The 19,912-nt window shown below is 39.2% G+C and overlaps 1 protein-coding gene across 1 annotated transcript in view; it reads right to left on the bottom strand.

Annotated features, from left to right (window-relative positions):
- ATP6V1C1 (ATPase H+ transporting V1 subunit C1) overlaps positions 1 to 15,672 on the bottom strand; it is a 39,530-nt gene extending 23,858 nt beyond the window's left edge. Inside the window, exons 1-3 of the mRNA XM_043879966.1 lie at positions 15,509 to 15,672; positions 3,465 to 3,631; positions 2,187 to 2,254 (exon numbers count right to left, since the gene is read on the bottom strand). Of these exons, the coding sequence (XP_043735901.1) occupies positions 2,187 to 2,254; positions 3,465 to 3,596 (200 nt within the window). The 5' untranslated portion in view covers positions 3,597 to 3,631; positions 15,509 to 15,672. The remainder of the gene's footprint in view (positions 1 to 2,186; positions 2,255 to 3,464; positions 3,632 to 15,508) is intronic.
- Between the last annotated feature and the right edge of the window lie 4,240 nt (positions 15,673 to 19,912).

The raw sequence follows: 19,912 nt of genomic DNA on the forward strand, positions 1-19,912 counted from the left end.
GTTTTTTTTTTACTATACCTATTTACCTAAGCCCTAAGTATTAAAAGCTCTGTCTGTCAAGACTCGAATGGATTGTAGATTGATTCTGTCAATTAATCAAGATACAGAAAGTTATTAAGGATCCCATACTCACCTTCAGCTAAAATACACAGGAACTGAATTTCCTAAGTAACTAAACCTGTAGTTTAGAAAAATCTTTTAATGTAACGGAATTTTGAACACAAAAGCATCACCAAATAAATCTTCCAATAAATGGAAGAACATCTCATGTTCACTGACCAAAGACTTAATTTGTTAGGGTGGCAACACTCCTGAAATTATCCACAGATTCTACACAATTCCCACTGAAATTCCAGCTGACATTTTGCAGAAATTTGACAGAGTATTCCTGAAATTAAAATGGAAATGAAAGGAACCAGAATAACCAAAACAATCTTGAAGAGACAAAATAAACTTGGAGAACTCACACTTTCTGACTTTAAAATTAAACTACAAAGCTACAGTAAAGAGGGCAATGTGGTACTGGCATAAGGACAGGAATATGGAACACAAAAGAGAATTCAGAAATGGTAATAACCCTTACATTTATGTTCAACTGATTTTTGCAAGGGTGTCAGGACAATTCACTGCAAAGAGAGAAGAGTCTTTTCAACAAATGGCATTAGGATGACTGGATATTCACAGTCAAAAGAATGAAGATGGACTTCTACCTCACACCATATACAATAAGTAACTCAAAATGAATTAAAAAGACCTAAATGTAACAGCTAAAACTATAAAACTCTTAGAAGAAAATATGGACACAAAACTGTGACCTTGGATTAAGCAATGGTTTCTTAAGATACAAGGACAAGAACATAAGCCACAAAAAAGTTATAAATTGGACAGCAAAATCAAGTATCTTGTGCCTCAAAAGACACCATCTAGAAAGTGAAGAAAAACCAGAGAATGGGAGAATATATCTACAAGTCCTATCTGATAAGAGAGTTGTATCCAGACTATATAAAGAACTCTTACAAGTCAATAATCAAAAGAACAATAAGTCAATTAAAAAACAGGTGAAGGATCCAAACAAGACATTTCTCCAAAGAAGAAACACAAATGGCCAACAAACAAATGGAAAGATGCTTAACACATTATTAGCCATTCAGTTCAGTTCAGTTCAGTCGCTCAGTCGTGTCCGACTCTCTGTGACCCCATGATGCAAATCAAAAACACAGTGAAATACTCTTTAATATCCATTAGGATTGCTATAATCAAAAAGATGGATAGTAACGAGTGTCTCATCAAGAATATGGAGAAATCACAACCTTCATACACTGCTGGTGATACTGTAAAATAGTGCAGCCAACTCTGAAAAACAATCAGACAGGTCCTCAAAATGTTGAAAATACAGTTACCGTATGCCCCAGCAATTCCACTCCTAGGTACATACCCAAAAGAAAAGAAACACATGAACATATAAATATTTATACACAAAATATTCACAGCAGCATTTATTCATATGAGCCAAAATGTGGAAACAACCTTAATGTCCATCAACTGATGAATGGATTAATAAAATACAGTCTACCTGCACCATGTAGTATTATTTGGTAATAAAAAGAAATTAAATGTTGATACATGCTACAACACGGATGAACCTTGAAAACATTACACTAAGGCAAAGAAGGGCTTCCCTGGAAGCTCGATGGTAAAGAATCTGCCTGCCATGCAGGAGCTCAAGGTTTGATCCCTGGATTCGGAAGATCCCCTGGAGAAGGGACTGGCAACCCGCTCTGGTATTCTTGTCTGGGAAATCCCATGGACAGAGGAGCCTGGCAGGCTATAGTCCATGGGGTTGCAGACAGTCAGACACAACTGAGTGACTAACACTATAAGGCAAAGAAGCCAGTCACAAGAGACCATGTATTTTCCAACTCCATTTATATGAAATGTCCACAAAAAGCAAATCTATATTGTCAGAATGCAGATTAGTGGGTAGTGGGGGTAGGGGATAACTGCTAATGGGAACAGGATGTTTATGATAACAGAAGGGGGATGAAAAGGTACTAAAGTTGACTGATCTCTAAATTCATTCCAATAAGCAGAGTATGTATATATATAATAATAAACCCAATCCGAGGGAGCCTGATAATAGCCACTCTCATCCTGCTCTAGCCTGTGCATATAAATAAATACATTACCCTTCTACAAATGCATCCAGTTTAGCCAGTTCATCTGACAAACCAACCAGGACATCAAGTGTGCCAACCTAGAAGGGAAATATATTTTATTACTTAGATTTCATCCTTTTTTAAAAAAACAAGGTAATATAGCATCATGATTTGAAAGGCCTGCAGATCTGAAGTTCTCCATATTTTATTTCACAAAATTCAAGTGTGGTTAAAAAATGCAAGACATTTCAAAGCTATTTATATGTACAAGATAATCCTCTAATTTATGAGGTCAACCATTTAGATGTGAAGATTCCACAAGAGCAGGCCTGTGCCTCTACTTGTCCTGCCCAGTGGGAGGGTTCATTTGAAGCTGTGGTTTACCTTAGTGGCTTTTAAACACGGATCCACAGCTGTGCATCAGAGGGTCTTTAGTTCCATTTGGGTTTTTTTGTCTTTTTTTTTTTAAAGGAATCTTTATTATTACTAGCCATGCCACAGGGCATGCGGGAACTTATTTCCCAGACCCCGGATCATCTGCGTCCCCTGTAGTGAAAGCGCCGAGTCCTAACCACTGGACCACCAGAGAATTCCCTATAATTTAATTTGTACACAAAACCATGTATGTATAAATGAGCATGTTTTAGAAGAAATGTCCACAGTCTATAGGAGTGTGTCAAGGGGCTTTAAGTATTTCTTAAATGAGTGCTGTGTATAACTGTCTCATTTGGTTAACCAGCAAAATATAAATATCATGATCTTTTCCATCCATTACAAAAGTTCAGTCAACTGATTACTGGCAGTCTGCTTCACTTAGAGGCTGCTAGGTTACTGATGTTTAATAAATGTTAAATAGATAAACTGCATTAAATAACTAGATTTGCCAAGAATAATAAAGAGATGCAATGGCAAAACAGTTACAGTATCAGTATTACATGAATAACAGAAAAATGTATTCACTGTGATATTTAATAATACATATTCCTAAGATTTCTCACTTCTAAAAATCTTATTTGTGAAAGTAACACATCAAGTAGTTTCATAGGATTTCTCATTAAAATTTAAATTATACTTTAGAAAAGCACAAAAGTTTAGGGGAAAATGTTACTTTGTTTTAGTAATTTTCTTCAAAAAAATCTCAATTTTCTTGTTATCTAAAATCTGAAAATTAGAAAGGTAAGTTGTAAATTACGCCAATCCATAGAGTTTTCTCTCGAAAGAACCTGGGTATCTCATTTCGACCAAAAGGAAAGCAGAGACAGCTGTCCTTTCCTTCACAGTGAACTACTCTGCACAGCACAGGTTTACCTTTAAGTCAGGAATGTTGAACTTTGAAGAAACTGCAAGGTTATTGTTCTTTGTAGTTGCCGCATGCAATTTCTCCCATGTTTGCTGACATGTTTTCTCCCCAGGAGCTGATATAAGCCAGAACTCAGTCATGTTGTTTACCAGATATTTCCTCCAAAATTAAGACTCTGAAATGTAAAACAAAACAAACTAAAAATACATTTACTACCACTTGTTTCTAAATTATTTCAGAGTGATAAGCACAGCTTGTTGCAAAATTGATTCAACAGTGGCATACAGTCCTAAACAAAGTCAAATTTATTTACCTGGATATAAGTCCATAAAAATGGGAAATTTACGATACTAGGAAAAAGTGATGATAAAGACCTAACACATGAAGCACACAATTTTGAAAAAATTACCCAACATCCTAAAATGGGAGCTAGTCAAGAAGGGAGACTACCAAAAATGTCAGCCACCAACAGTTTCAATCCCCCAAAGAAGTTGAAGAGTCACCAATTAATGGGTTTATCTTAAATTTTTAAAATAAAAAACCTAAATAGGAAGTGAAAAACCATACATAACTCTCACCTTTGAAAAAGAACTGAATCAATGTACTTCAACAGTAGCCAACAAATAAATTAGCTACATCTGGTTTAGCAAATCCTGCAAGGTCAGCCAAATTCTAATCCCTAGTCAAACTAATCTCAATCCCTAGCATATACTTAATGGCCATCAACTGCTGACAAATTTGCACACATACAAAAATACTGCCAATCAGCCTTGTAAATCAGTCTTTTATTTAAAATATGCCTGGGAGGGGTGCATAACATACAACACTATTGGATCTGAGTAGGAGGCTGTGGCTCTCACTTTCCAGAGTTCCATTAAACACACAACCCTCTTCCCCATTCTCTTTCCTTCTCCCCTTTACCCTCCTTCCTTCCTCTCTCTCTCTCTCTCTCTCTCTCTCACACTCACACACACACACACACACACACACACACACACACAGAAAAACAAAGCCCAAAGCCAAATCTCTTGGGAATGTAAGTAGGTAAAGCACGAAAACACAAAATATAAAAGAACTCAATATAACAGTATCATTATTTCTACTTTAATATGCTTTCATTATAACCAACATAAACTTTCTACTACCACAGCTTGTTTTTAAACCTTTCCTGAAATTTGGAGTCTTAGATAGAAGATTAACTGTCTTACAAAGTTGTCCTGATAATAGATCAAATAACGAATGTGAAAGAACTCTGCAAATTTAAACTTCCTTTAAAATGTAAAGCATGATAGTTAATTACAATGGACTTTCCTAATTTTAGAAGCCCACTGTAATTAACCCTGCCTAGTCATTTCACAATTGAAGGTGATCATAGATGTCATTCTATATACTTGTTTCTTTCCTAACTTCCATTTTAAGAGCATCTACCATATACTAGGTACTGCTCTAAATGTCTTATACATTGTCATCTCAATCTTCCTAACACCTCTGTAAGATACATATGATCCTTTCCATTTACAGATTAAAAAACATTTTCAGACAGATGAGACTGGTAAAAATATAAATGCTGGTACTAAATCAATCTCTCAAGAATCCTACTCTAAGATGATTTTTCCAACATTACTGGAGAAAAAAAAAAAGCTGCACTAAGAACTATACTCTCTCAAATGGCCAACAAACTAAACAGAGCTTTTATAGTGATGGCAGGCCCAGACAAAGCACTCAGCCTGGCCAGAAAACCAGTCTTTGATGACACATTTTTACACCTCCTCTCCTCGAAAAACGGCAGGTGATAGAATCCATTTTTAACGTCCTCTTTATGACACTGTTAAATTATCTAAACTGCAGTTTCTTCAAAGACTGTAACAATATGAGCTATTACAGTAGATGTCACTATCATACCACTTAAGAGTTCTAGAAACTCTTTTTCAGCCAACAGGTTTTCAAAAGATTTCAAGAAATAAGAAAGAGGATCACATTTTCTCATTTATAAAAAAAGACCTGCCCAACTTACTGAGTTTTCATTAGGGTTGAAAGAAATAATGTCATGTTATTTCTAAACAGAACTAGAGTCCCCTCTGGCCTTCAAAGGCTGTTCCCAGTATCCCAAGTAGGAATTATCTTGTTTACTTACTATGTTATCAATGCCACTATAATGCAGTTATCACACTATTCTGCTTCATTTTTTTCATAACATTTTTTCCTCTCCACCTGACTGGGAAATCCTGAAGGACCAAAATCATACCTTCTTTTCTAACGCCCTGAAAGCCCAGCATATACAATTCCTGTCAACATCAGGGACTTTATAAATGCTTGTTTTATGATAAAATGAAATATACCAATGACTCTGAACCAATCAAAAATTCTGATTGGAGGGAAAAAAAATAAGAGCCATAGAAATATTAAAATGTTTTTAAACTTTTTTTTTAACTTAAGGGTCTTTCAGAAAACCCTAGAGTAACATAGACATTAAAGATTGGTAAAGCTGCAAGTAACTAAGCCTTTGTCTTTCATTATTTTAAGTGTGAATACAGAAATACAAAAAAGAGGGATTGAGAAAGAACCTCTAGGTACTTTAGGCAAAGCAATGGCCTCATTTCTTCTATCCTCTGGTCAAAGCAAACTAACTATACAAGAGGAACCTGATGGGAAAGACAAGCTACTGAAGTATCTAAGGATAAATGTAAGAACTGCTCATAAGAAAAGCATCAGTAAGTCTTCTGCAAAATCCCTGTTTTTAAACAAATTATTTTTTAAACAATGCTCACTGTTATCCGGTCACTTAGACAAGTCACATAAAAAATTTTCTCTTTGAAATTTAAGTACAATTTAAGCTCAGTTCCAACAAACTAATCTCTGCAGATGAACCAATTTGTGTGTGTGTCAGGGAGAAAGGGATGGTAAAAAAAAAGAAATCCATGTTACAAAACACATATCCCTTCCTCTCTGAGCTGCACAGAAACAGTCAAACCTGCCCAAAAAGTCTGGACACTTCTACCTCTGTTGACTGCTTCAACTCACTGGTTTTTATGCCTAATTATTTCCCTTTGTTTCTTCTTGTATTTTGGAAGTCAGGCATTAACATAGGCAAATCACATGTTAAACAAAAGAGAAAATGATTTAAAAGGCATTCCTCAAAACTCAGATCAAGGTTTAAGGCCCCCTGTTATATGTGTGCATTCGGTTGCTCTCTGGGTGGTCTTTTTTAGATTACAGTTTAGATGCTGAACACTCCCAAACTGTTAGCTCCAGCCTAGGCTCCTCTGTGCATCCAGAGCTGTACGCAACAAGTCTCAGCTACAAGATATTTCCACCTGAATATCTCAAAAAACAAAAACACATTTCTAGTCAAACTCCTAATCTCTTCCCCCAAACCTGGTCCTACTTCAGTGTTCCCTTAGCACACTAGTAGCCTGCAATACTGGACAACCATAATTGTCAAATGTCATCAGATAGCAGCCAATACTTCTTGCACACTTCCTACCTACCAGCACCAGTTAAAACAGTTTATATGGATTAACTCATTTAGCATACTGGATGGACAGTAGTTATACAAGAAGAAACCAAGGCACAGAAAGTGCCTCATAAATTATGATATATATATTATAGTGCATTATCATGTCATGTATCACATGAGTGTCATATATCACATGCTTATATGCTAAGCATGAATGTGTTATATGCTCTCATAGCACCTTTTCAATATTTCCTTGAGAGACACTTTTTATTGGTATCTTTCTGCCAGATAAACTGCACATTAGAGGAGGTGGAAAGCATAATAGTTTTTGTTCACAAGTGTATTCTCAGTCCTGGCACAGAAGCTGGTATGCAGAACCTCAAAAACTGTGTGTTGAATATTCCTGAATGAATACATAACAGTGAAGATGAAACAAGTAATAAAGTACCTTGTTTATAAATTGATTTGGTCCCCTTTACTTCCTTTACATTAAAAGAAAAATCAATTTCACTGAAATATCACTTATATACAATAAAATGTACCCACAAGAGCACATTAGATGAGTTTTTGACAAACACATACACTTGTGTAACCACCACCAAAACCAAGGTTAAAAACATTTCTGTCTTCCCAAACCCTTCCCTCACATGTAGGGTCAGTCAATCCCAATCCCACTGTTGACCTTGGGCAGATGCTAATCTGTTTTTTTGTCGCACTCTAGGCTCATTGGGCCTGATCTAGAATTCCAGTGTAAACGGAAGTCCACACTGCATTCTCTTTTGTATCTGGCTTCCTTTGCTCAGCATGGCTCTGATACTTGTCCATGTCCTGTGTAGCGATTCATTCTGTTTTACTTCTTAAGTGTTCCGTTACATGAATGTACTATGGTTTGTGGTTCCATTCACCTGTTGATAAGACATTTGGATTGTAACTGGTTTGGGGCCACTAACAACAAAGAACATTCCTTTTCAAAGCTTTTGTGAAAATACATATTCACTTCTCTTAGATAAACATCTGGAAGTAGAATTTCTGAGTCAAATGATTAATCTATATTTAACTTTATAAGAAGTCACCAAACTTTTCCAAAGTAGATGAAGTATTTTGCATTTCATTAGCAAGATACACAGGTCCAGCTGTTTCACACGCCCACCAACACTTAGTGCTGTAAGCCTTTTTAGTTTGAGCTATTCCAGTGGGTTGTAGCTCTCATTTCCGTGATGGTTACAGTTCAGGATCTTTTCACCTTATCAGTCAGTTGTATCTCTTCTTTGTGAAGTTTCTATTCAAATATTGTGTCCATTTTTTTTTTAATTCCATTGACCTTACTGAGCTAGTTTTTCATATGATCCTGGTGTAATTTCTTTGAGAGATGTGTGTGTATAAAACATATATTCTGTGCCTTGCCTTTCCTTAATGGTGCTCTTAGAAGTTTTCAATTCTGATGTCCAGTTTATCAACTTTTTCTTTTATATGATTCGCTTACCCCAGGGTCACAAGGATTTATCCTGCTTGTAGTTCAGAGAAATTCCTGAAACTTTGTTTAGAGTTTTCAACAATTCAGGACAAAATTCATTTTCTTCAAAAATTTTTCCTGCTTCTCTTTCCCTTTTCTGAGACAGAAATGGCATGTATATTAAACCACCTGACATTGTCCCACACATCACTGAGCTTCCTTTTTCTTTTTTTTTCCAACTGTTTTTCTCTCTACACTTCAGTTTATAAACTTCCTTGCTACATCTTCTCGTTGGTTGACCTTTTCTTCACAGTTATCTGCTATTTGTCTCAAAAAGTGAATTTTTCACTCTCGGTGTATTTTTCAGCCTTAGAAGTTCCGTCTTTTAAAACTTCTTTCTTCATTATGTTCATGTTTTCTATTAAATCCCTGGGCATATCTGTAATTCACAATATTAAATTGTTGATCACTGGATTTTCTTTTCTTTTAAGAATGTTGTGTTTTAATGTATGTAAACATAGAGAAGATTCACTTTGCTATACAGCAGAAGCTAACACAACTGTAAAGCAACTCTACTCCAATAAAACCTAATTAAAAAAATATATAAAAGAATGTTATGCTTTAAAAAAGGTCCCCCCCCCTAAAAAAACAGGGGATTCCCAGGTGGTCCAGTGGTTGGGACTCCATTTTCAATGGTGAGGGCCCAGGTTCAATCCCTAATCAGGGAACTAAGATATCTGCAAGACACTTGGTACGACCAAAAAAATAAATATTAATAAAAGTATGTTGCGCTTTGTTCTGACAGTCAATTAAGTTATTTAAGCTTTTAGCATGTTTCATTCAAGGCTGGTGTTACATTGGGTTGGCCAAAAAATTCTTTTGGGTTTTCTTGTAAAACCTCAAGGAAAAACCCAAAAGAAAATTTTGGCCAGCCCAATACTTTGTTAGGTTAGGTCGAAATCTTTACTCTGGTGCTAACTTAGCCCTACCAGTTAAGATCTGACCTTCCTGGGATTCCTCGGGATGCCCCAGGTATTCATAAGGTATTCATAAAGCCCTTCAGCACCATGAGTTCTGCCAACTGTCTAGTTTAAAGCTCTCTAGTCATTCTCTGCTGGACTGTACCTGTGCCTGAAGCATGAGATCAGGTCTTTTTGTCTCACTGGGAACTGCAGCCACAAAGAATCCAAAGGCCAGCTTCAGGAAACGCAATGTAAACACCAGGGCACTGCACTGAGAATATGAAGACTTGGAATCTAATCCCAGTTTTGCATGTCATCGTCTGCGTAAATGTCTTCCTTTGCAAAATGAGAGGTTTGGATTCCCACATCCAGGATCCTTTTTTGCTCCTATACTCCATGAATCTATACTGGGTAAGACCTAGGACTCTTTTTTTAATTTTCTTGTTAAGCCCTTCAAGTAAATCAGATGATCAATCAGGTTTTAGAACCACTGTAGTAAAACAAGCATTTCCATGATTATTTAGTGAATTATACAGTAAATGTTACATGAAATGGCAACCATTCCTTAATAAGATGGCTACACGTCATATCATCACTATCAAGAATCACACAGTGCTGTCAGTTCTATAATGCAGGAATGATTTTTGTTCTATGGAATGCAGAAACTTTAAATGTATCAACCCACTTTTCGATGCATTCTATGGTGGCTTATGAACTTAAAAAATAAGTGAAAAGCAAAATGATATATGAAATCAAGTACAGAACAAAACAAAATCTGGGTAAACTATATTGTTTTGCTCAAGAAACACAATTTTATTTCATTTGTGAAGGAGAGAACATAGAGGATTTTAATGCCATATATATAAATAGGTGGTTTTGTGACCACAGTGTAGAGTCCTGATTCACTCCCAAAACTTCTTGAAAATTTTTTCCAAGGCTGAAAAAACTGCTCTAGGGACTTCCCCTGGAGGTCCAGTGGCAGGGATAGGGGTTCGATCCCTGACTGGGGAGCTAGGGTGCCACAACTTTTTTTTTTTTTTTAATTAAAAAAAAAAAAAATTGCTCCAGGTAATGGGAGGCTGTACGTGTTAAGCTGCTTCAGTGGTGTCCAACTCCTTGTGACCCCGGGGACTGTGGCCTGCCAGACTCCTCGGGCCATGGATTCTCCAGGCATGAATACTAGAGTGGGTTGCCATGCCCTCCTCCAAGAGTAGAAAGAAAACAAGGCACACGATAAGATAAAAAAATCAAGCAGAATGCACTGGAAGCACAAGAGAAACACTAGTCAAATTTCTTAAACACGTCGATCTCGTCTGACTGCAATAAGTACGCTTTTTTTCAACAGTAACAAGTCTTTTCCAAAACGGAAGGAAGGAAAGGAGAGAAGAGAAGAGAAGCCCGGGCTCACGGCTTGGAGCCTGTTTACTCCATCACTGTACCATCCGCCTCTAAGAATTTAAAGGCAGCGGATTATTTTCCGACCACAAGTGATCAGGATGCGAAATAAAAAGAGTCAAGTAGGGACTTGCCTGACAGTCCAGTGGTTAAGCCTGTGCTTCCACTGCAGGGGTCATGGATTCAAGAGCACTAAAATCCCACATGCCTTGCAGTGTACCCCTACCCCAAAAGATGAGTAAATAACAACTATCACGGTAACACAAGAGGTGAGGATAAAAAAAAAAAATTAAAAAAAAAAAAAAAAAAAAAGAGGTGAGGATAATAAACCCAAACAGATACTAGCACTTTTTTTGTGGCTGAAGGTAAGAGCCTGACCCAAGACAGGGGCAACCACAAAAAAAATAGAGCATCCCAGTAAGTGCTCCAATATTTAACTGCTTTCAAGAAACCAACGCCTCAGTCTCTGAAATGCAACCACCTTTCACAGTAAATTTAAATTTCACAAGAAAGACTGGTGCTGGTCTACATGCAAAAAACATCCTTTTTCAGTCCTTGAAAATACCAAGCTTTCACTAAAGTGGCTTATTTCAACCTGCACAAGGAGGAATACCTCAGATATCATGAAATATCACACAGCCTTCCAACTGTGACACATCAACTTCGAACAGAACTGATCACAGTGCAAAAGAGCCACAATCCATCCATCTTCAAAGGTTGCTACATTCTTCCCCTGAAATTTTAATACCACACAAATAAAAGGTAAGAATTACCTGAATGGTAACTTCTGAATGAATGAATGATTCTGAATGCTAAATTCTATCCTTCAACAAGGAAACATCTTAACTGGGATTGTTGGAGGGGCTTGCTCACAATAAAACTTGTTTAAATAAAAGCTTCCAATAACAACAAGGAATTTTACCTCCCAAGGGAGACTTTAGTGATTTACATGTAAGTTTAAAATTGTTAGGACACACACCTTCTTTAAATCATTCTTAACTTTTGTGTTGTTTTGTCTTCAACTGAAACAGCATTTATAGATGGCCTATAATCACATTAAGGATTACCTGAACTTCATGCCATAAATATCCTGAAATGTGAAAGAACTTTAGTGGATGTATTTTATAAACAGCCATCTTTTTTACATCTTTGTATATGGCCAGAAATACATTTGCAAAAGCCAAGCCTTACTTAGGCATAGATGCCATCATAAAAACAGAAACAAGCCAGAAAGATAACAACATATAACACAATGTTTAAAACAAAAAAAAAAACAAAACCTCTCGCAATTTCTGCTAAAGCAAGTTGAATCCATAGACAGGCAAAGAGGGCACTGTACCATTACTGAAAGGAATCACCAGAACCTTCCGAGCCCCCAGACATTTCCTCTCTGCCACAGGCAACTCAACACTTTCCCAGGGAGCAAACAATTCCTTCCATGCCAGGGAACTCCCTGACTCTACACTCATTGTCTCCCAAAATGTTACTTCCCTTCTCTTTCAGGTTGCTATCTGATAATAGTGACTGAATCACAACACCACATTTTTCACCAGAAGGTGTTAATATCTCTAAGAGGATGTATTCTAGCCTGAAATTCAACAAGCCAAAGACTTGAAACAAGTCTGCTCTCCCCAATTCGTCACTCAAGTAAGCTTGAGATCCTGTTTCCTGGTAATGACAACCACTTACTGAATATGCGCTATGTGATCAGCACTCAACATGTTAAGCAATTTTGTACTTGATTCCTTCGAGGAAGATGGTATCACCACCCCTATTTGCAGATGAGAGGGCAATTAATGAAATGTCTTGCCCAAGGTCACAGAGCTAGTGACTACATACATTTTACAAGCAAGTTTATTAAAACTCTTAAACTCTATATCCCCAACATATAGCAGAGGGCCTGTCAATAAGAAGCACTCAGGTATATGTTCAACAGACAAAGGATGCCATTGCACAGGGTGTTGTACAACCAAATGGTACCTCTCTCCTCCAGGAGGAGTTTGGAAATGTCTGAGATCATTTTAGGTTGTCCCAACATGGGGGTCACTACCACCATTTAGCGGCTGATGGCCAAACAAGAGACAGTTCTGTCCAAAATGCCAACAGCACCCACGGAGAAACACTGAACTATAGGCTAGCTCATTAACAACAACGACAAAAACAACTGTCATAGTTAAGTCAATCCACCTGTTAACCACCTTTATTTACAAATAACTTCCTATCCATGGATAGTTTGCATAAAGTATCTTAAAAGATACATCAACCTCTTTCTATACAACACCATTTTTACATCTGTCTAGCATTTTATTTTCAAATACACAGCTAAGGTTGCATCTTCTGGTCTATGATGGAACCAAAGCACCTCTGCTCCACTGCCCTAAGGACTCCTCTTGGAAATCAATAAATATACAGCAGATATGCCAGATCTTTGCTTCATTATCAAGAATACAGTTTGAATTTTCTAGTTCCAAGGATCACTCATGTCGAAAGGAAAATTTAGATTGCCCAGTTTCACCGCTTGAGCTGTCTTTTCAAGAGTACCATGCTAATGGTTTCTACTACGTCTTTAAAATATCAGTGAAATGTGAGCTGAACATGAATTAGATTGTAAATAAAAAGGTATAAAGTTGCATATCCGAAGAGTGCAAAAGGTTTACTCTGGCAGATGAGAACACGTACCAGAACAAAATTCAACTAAGAGGTATGTATTTCCATGGGGTCACAGAGTCAGACATGACTGAAGTACTGAGCACACACACTCACTCGGTGCAAACTGCAGATCCCCCTGAGCAGACTCAAGCTTAAAAGACGACTGATCACTTAGGGACTGGGGGACCACAAGGAGACCCTTTGGCAAAGGTTTATTTTGGCATTCCAGCTTTGTTCTTCTGCCAATGCAATTATTTCGAAAGTGTGTAAATAATCAAAGAATCACACTTTTGAAGCCCAAATGTTTCTTTTTAGATAGAACTAATGTAAATATGGCTCCAAAGACAGACATATCAAAAAATAAAAGCGATCATTTACTGCCCAGTTCTAAAAGCAGTATTACCCAAACCATCTAGCTTTCAGCATTTACTTTAGTCAGACCCCGAGTACTGTTTCTTTAGATTTTATCTAGTCCCTGCAAGATACACCAAAAGAGAAAAAGATCCGGGAGTTTTGAGACACAATCCCGAGGTTCCCTCTTCAGCACAATTTGAGACGTGCTAGTTGCCAGAGAACCGTGATTGACAAGCTGAGCACTTTTTGCCCACCCTGCTGCTTATTATCTCCTCCAGCTGAACTGTAAACTGAACAGCTTCACCCAAGCTAACTAAAAACTGGTTTTTAAAGCACGGACCACCTCTGCAGAATCCCTTTGAAGCTGTCCTACTCAAGTTTCACCGAAAGTGCTGAATCAAAGGTAAGAATGCACTAGGAGAAACTCACCCTTCTCTCTAGAGAGACTGTGGTTAAGTACTGGGCAGGTAATTGGCAGTCAGAAGACAGTATAAGTTATGCTAGACTTAAAACACATCATCTGATCTGTTTCTAGGTCCAAGAGTCTATCTAGATAGGTCCCGGTCTATACAATGAATGGCATTTTCATCTACTTCCTCTCAAAGACCTGTAAGAAGCAAACAAACATGCAAGGGGCTTCCGGGGCGGCCCAGTGGTGAAGAATCCGCCTCGCAATGCAGGGGACATGGGTTCGATCCCTGGCCAGAGAAGATCCCACATGCCTCAGGACAACTAAAACACGACTACTGAGCCAGCGCGCTACAGACTCTGTGCTTCACAAAAAAAGCACACAACTTGAGAAACCCGCACACCACAGCTAGAGACTCCCCCCCGCCCCCCTGGCCCGCGGCAACTAGAGAAAGCTGGCTCATAGCAAGGAAGACCCAGCGCAATTAAAAACACAGTAATTTTTTTTTTTAATGTAATTCCTGTGACTGTTGTTCAATAAAAGGTATTCGGGAGTAGATGACAGTATCAAAGTATAAGTTTGGAAGACCAAAACAGATCTTCACAAAAGAGTCTCCCCAACCCCCAAATGATCCAACATCTCCTCTGTACTTCGGGGCTAATGGGGGGGGGGCGGGGGAGGGGGTAGCTACAATGACACTCAGTGAGGAGTGCAAACACAATCTAATCTTTTCTCCCCCTTTGCTCCTCTGTTTCTCAGGTGATTCAATTTGCCTGTGTGACTCCTCCAGTTTCTTTTCAGGGTTTCTTGCCTACTCTTCCCCCATTCTAATTAAAAAAAAAAAACAAACAAAAAACGCTCTGAGTTCTCTGGAATCCCGTTCTTTCCCCTGTCACAGGGACCCTGCGTCCTCGCTGAGGGTCTCCTAGACCCTCTAAATTACCATCACCTACTCGCAAGCACGTACGCCCAGGGGAAGCTGTACCGCTCGCTGTGACCTCACACACACCACCCCGGATCCTCGTCTGGGCCACTCTGTTACCTTTCGTCCCCCTGAGCGAGGATTCGCTGTGACCCTTACCCCAACCCAAGGAGAAACGCCTCAGACCCGCAGTGTTTATGTCTGCCTCTGCCACAGAACAGCCCCTAGGGCCCTTTCTCTTTTCCCCTCCTTCCCTTCCCCTTAGAGACAGAACCCAGGCCCACGGCGGCGACAAACTCGCGCCGAGAAACCAGACACGGCCGCCCAACCGGCGGCTCCAACGCCACAGCCTCGGCCCCCACGCCCGCCCCCATCCCTCCCAAGCGGCGACCGCAGCGCGAGCTTCAGCCCGGCCGGGGTTCCCGAGGCGGGGTAGCCATCGCTCACTGACCCAGGGAAGTGTCAAACGAGGACGTGACGGCAGTAACAGGCAGAGAGGCGGACAGCCTGACAGGCGTTAACGGCTCAGCGCTCCATCCCCTCCCCGACCTAAGCTCCGGCCTCACGGCTTCCTCGACCCCGGCGCCTACGGAGCAAGTCACGTGCCAGCCAGGACGGTCAGCTGACCGCGGCGCGCACCGCCCCGCCTACGTGCGCCGCTCCGCCTACGCGCGCGCCACTGCGCAGCCGCCAAGGCCGAGCCCTCGGAAGAGGAGCCGGGCTGGGAGGCTCCCCGGGAGCGGGAGTCTGAGCGGGCGGAGCTCTTCCGGGGTGGGTGGGGTTTCTGCTTCTGGAGTTCCGCCCGAGTCCCGTCCGCCACCTATGCATTTCATCGCTGCCATCCTTAAGGTTATCCCGGTTTTGTTCAAGTTTCTGCGGCTCGGACTTTGCCTCCAGGCTTCTCCACTCAGGATTTTCTTCGGACAGCCCGGTTTTCTGAGTAATATCCTTAAGAGTTCCCTTCAGCCTCTGATTCACCTTTTCCTTTCAGTCCACTTCGAGTTAATTCCATAAATGTCTTTAGAGCGTTTACTATGCACTCGTCATTGTGCTCATTTTCTTAGGATTGTCTACCGGCGTGAATCACTCCTTGCAGGAGAGAGTTTATAATCTAGTTCGGGCGTCTATGAGGCATGTGATAAACATCGGATAGTTGGAACCACAGTAGATAAAAATGAAAACCAAACAAGGTTACAGGGCAGAGGAAGGGACAGGAGAAATCATATCCTTTGGGAGAAAAAAAGATAGCAAGCCGCTCTCCTGAGCCGTGCATATTTCATTAGCTTGGGAAGGTAGCTGGTATTATTTTGGTTCAGAACATAGTTTAGAAACGTTAGAGAATTTTTTTTTTAGACAACTTTTTAATTCAGTTTTTGGTTTTGATTCCTATTGTGCAATTAGTTTCAAATACTTTCCCCACATAGTTTCATTGAAACATTTATCTTCTTCCCTTGAAGAAATTATGAGGAGAAAACAAATCTTCTCTATGCATTAAAAATCAAAAACTTTTTTATTTTTTAATTCGGTACTTTTATATTAGGGAAGGTGAAGAGCTAGAGATCACAGAGCTGTCTGGCACAAGGGAATAGACATATCTGGTTTTCAATCCTGGCTCCGCTGCTGAGGAGCTGTGTGACCACAGGCCTGTGAATTTCAGCTTCTTCACCTGTAAACTGGAGGCAATAATATTTACGTGATAGGGGTGGGCCTATGTCCTTGCAGAAATTCACCACAGAATTTCTTAGAGCCTTAGTAATACATCTGAGTAAAAAGTAATAACCAACCAACCAACCTATCTTCAACCTAATGCTTCTCACTAATTTTGGATGCTGTTCAGGCAATTCCAACAACCGGTTCTGTAACACAGCTTTGGAAACTCCTCAGAAATTCCAAGGGCTTTATTTGGCATCATAACGTGTGCCCAAAGGCCATGTTTTGTTAGCTCTGTCTGTCCAATACAACTTTCTTTGGTGGTGAAAATGTTAATCTGTGCTTTCCATATTGTGTCCACTAGACTGAAGTGGCTCTTGAGCACTTGAGATGTGGTTATTGTGACTGAAAAACTGAGTTTTAAAATTTATTTCACTTTCATTAATTAAAATTTAAACACCCACTAGTGAGACTAGTGATAGCTGCTTTAGGCAGTGAAAATTAGGGTCTGCGTTTGAAACCTTTTGGTTTTTGTGTGTGGCCCTGAGGCAGAATTCTTATGTCTGTTTCTTAATTTTTAAATTCAAGTGCATCTATTTCTGACGTCTGAACACTTTGCAGTGTTTTAAGCACCATGTTATACTTGAGAGGCAGTATAAAGCATTTTTCAATAAATGTTAGCTCCAATTATCATCAGACCTAGCATGTCTCATTTAAAAATCTAGCAAACATGTTTAAAATAAGCACAGTATGCTTGCTTTCTTTGGCTTCTGATAGGAAGGGAATGTGTTTTACAAAGATTGGGGATGCTTGCTTTTCCTTACTATGCATAGGAGCATCATAGGTATCTAAGTATGTATAGTAGGCATGACACACCTTTTCCTGCATTTCCACGTACCTAAAGCACCTTCTAAGCTTAAAGCACTGAAAAAAAAAAAAAAATGCATAGAGAAGATTTATTTTTTCCTCATTTTTTTCAAAGGAAAAAGATAAATGTTTCAATGAAACTAAGTGGGGAAAGTATTTGTAATTAGTCACACAATAGGAATCATAATTTTTCACAGGAGAGTGAAAAGCTGACTTAAAACTCAACATTCAGAAAACTAAGATCATGGCGTCTGGTCCCATCACTTCATGGCAAATAGACGGGGAAACAATGGAAACAGTGACAGACTTTATTTTCTTGGACTCCAAAATCACTGCAGATGGTGACTGCAGCCATGAAATTAAAAGACACTTGCTCCTAGGAAGAAAAGCTATGACCAACCTAGACAGCATATTAAAAAGCAGAGACATTACTTTGCCAACAATGGTCCGTATAGTCAAAGCTATGGTTTTTCCAGTAGTCGTGTATGAATGTGAGAGTTGGACCATGAAAAAGGCTGAGCACCAAGGAACTGATGCTTTTGAACTGTGGTGTTGGAGAAGACTCTTGAGAGTTCCTTGGACTGCAGGGAGATCAAACCAGTCAATCCTAAAGAAAACCAATTCTGAATACTCATTGGAAGGACTGGTGCTGAAGCTGAAGCTCCAATACTTTGGCCACCTGATGTGAAGAACTGACTCGTTATAAAGGACCCTGATCCTGGAAAAGATTGATGGCAGGATGAGAAGGGGACAACAAAGGATGAGGTAGTTGGAGGGCATCACTGACTCAATGGACATGAGTCTGAGTAAACTCCGGGAGTTGGTGATGGACAGGGAGGCCTGGCGTGCTGCAGTCCATGGGTTCGCAAAGAGTGGGACACGACTGAGCGACTGAACTGAATTGAAGTCAGGAGGAGAAGGGGATGACAGAGGACGAGATGGTTGTATGGAATCACCAACTCAATGAACATGGGTTTGAGCAAGCTCTGGGAGATGATGAAGTACAGGGAAGCCTGGCATGCTGCAGTCTTTGGGGTCGCAAAAAGTTGGACATGACTAAGCGACTGAACAACAACTGTAATATCTTGAAAGGTAGAACTGATATTCCTCTTAGAAAAGGAAGTGTCCTTGTTTAGGAAAACACTTAGATAAACTAGCAGAGTTGAAGATAAGCTGAGCTTGGGTACATGGAGACAAAGAAACAAAACCATGTCTAAACTAGTTTCCAATAGAGATTGGAAAGGAAGGGAAACAGGAGGAGCAGGTGAAGGCATGCGAGGAATGCATAAGGCATAGAGAGCAGAGAAGAAAGAAAGCAACATGATAAAGAACTTGTAAAATTAGGTCTGCTTAGAACCCCATTTGAGATCATTTTAATTGCCGTAATGTAAATCCATTGCCATCTGCCCATACCTTTAATGAACTCAAATGCTTTCATGAACTTTTTTTGGTAAAAATTTATGGTATCCAGTTAATATTATGTAAAGAGCTCAGACAAATTAATAAGAACAATAATAAGACCCTAACTGGGAAACGAGCAAAAAGCACAAAAAATTGAGATAAAAGGAAATACCATTGGCTGAAATAAAACATATGGGGAAATGCACACTCTTACTAGTGCTCAAAGATATAAGTTAAGATAACATACATATAAATATTTATCAAAATAAATAATATATAAAAATAAATGTGAATAATATATTAGCAAAGATAGTAATGTATACATAATAGCCAATGCTGGTGAGAGTATGATAAGACAGAATCTCTTATACTGCTAGTGGTTCTGTAAACTGGTACAGTTTTTATGGTCAGCAATTTGACAGTATAGATGAGAAGCCTTAAAAATGCTCATTCTATTTCCATCCATGTAAGGATGGAAATAATGGGGAAAGGTAGGAAAACATTTATGTAAAATATATTCATTACATCATAATATCTGTTTTCATCATCAGCATTAAAGATTTAGTTGAACAACTAAGCCTACTCTGAAGGTAAAGTGTTGAAAATTATTTGATACATCTGGAATTTTTAGAGTTAAATGCTCAGGGTTAATGAATAGGATATGCTAAGGAATTTCCTTGTGGTCCAATGGTTAGGACTCTGTGCTCTCACTGCCAAGGGCCTGGGTTCAATCCCTGGTCAGGGAACTAAGATCCTCCCACGAGCTGCAGAGCGTAGCCAAGAATAATAAGAAGATACACTAGACTAGTGGTTCTCAACTAGGGGATGTTCAGCAATGTCTGGAGGTGTTTTTGTTTGTCATAGCCTGTGGGGAGTGAGATGCTACTAGTATCTAGTGAAATCAGGGCAAAAGTCATAGATACTGGTAAACATCCTA

Source organism: Cervus elaphus, chromosome 21 (genome assembly GCF_910594005.1).
Source record: "Cervus elaphus chromosome 21, mCerEla1.1, whole genome shotgun sequence".
Lineage (NCBI taxonomy): Eukaryota > Metazoa > Chordata > Mammalia > Artiodactyla > Cervidae > Cervus > Cervus elaphus.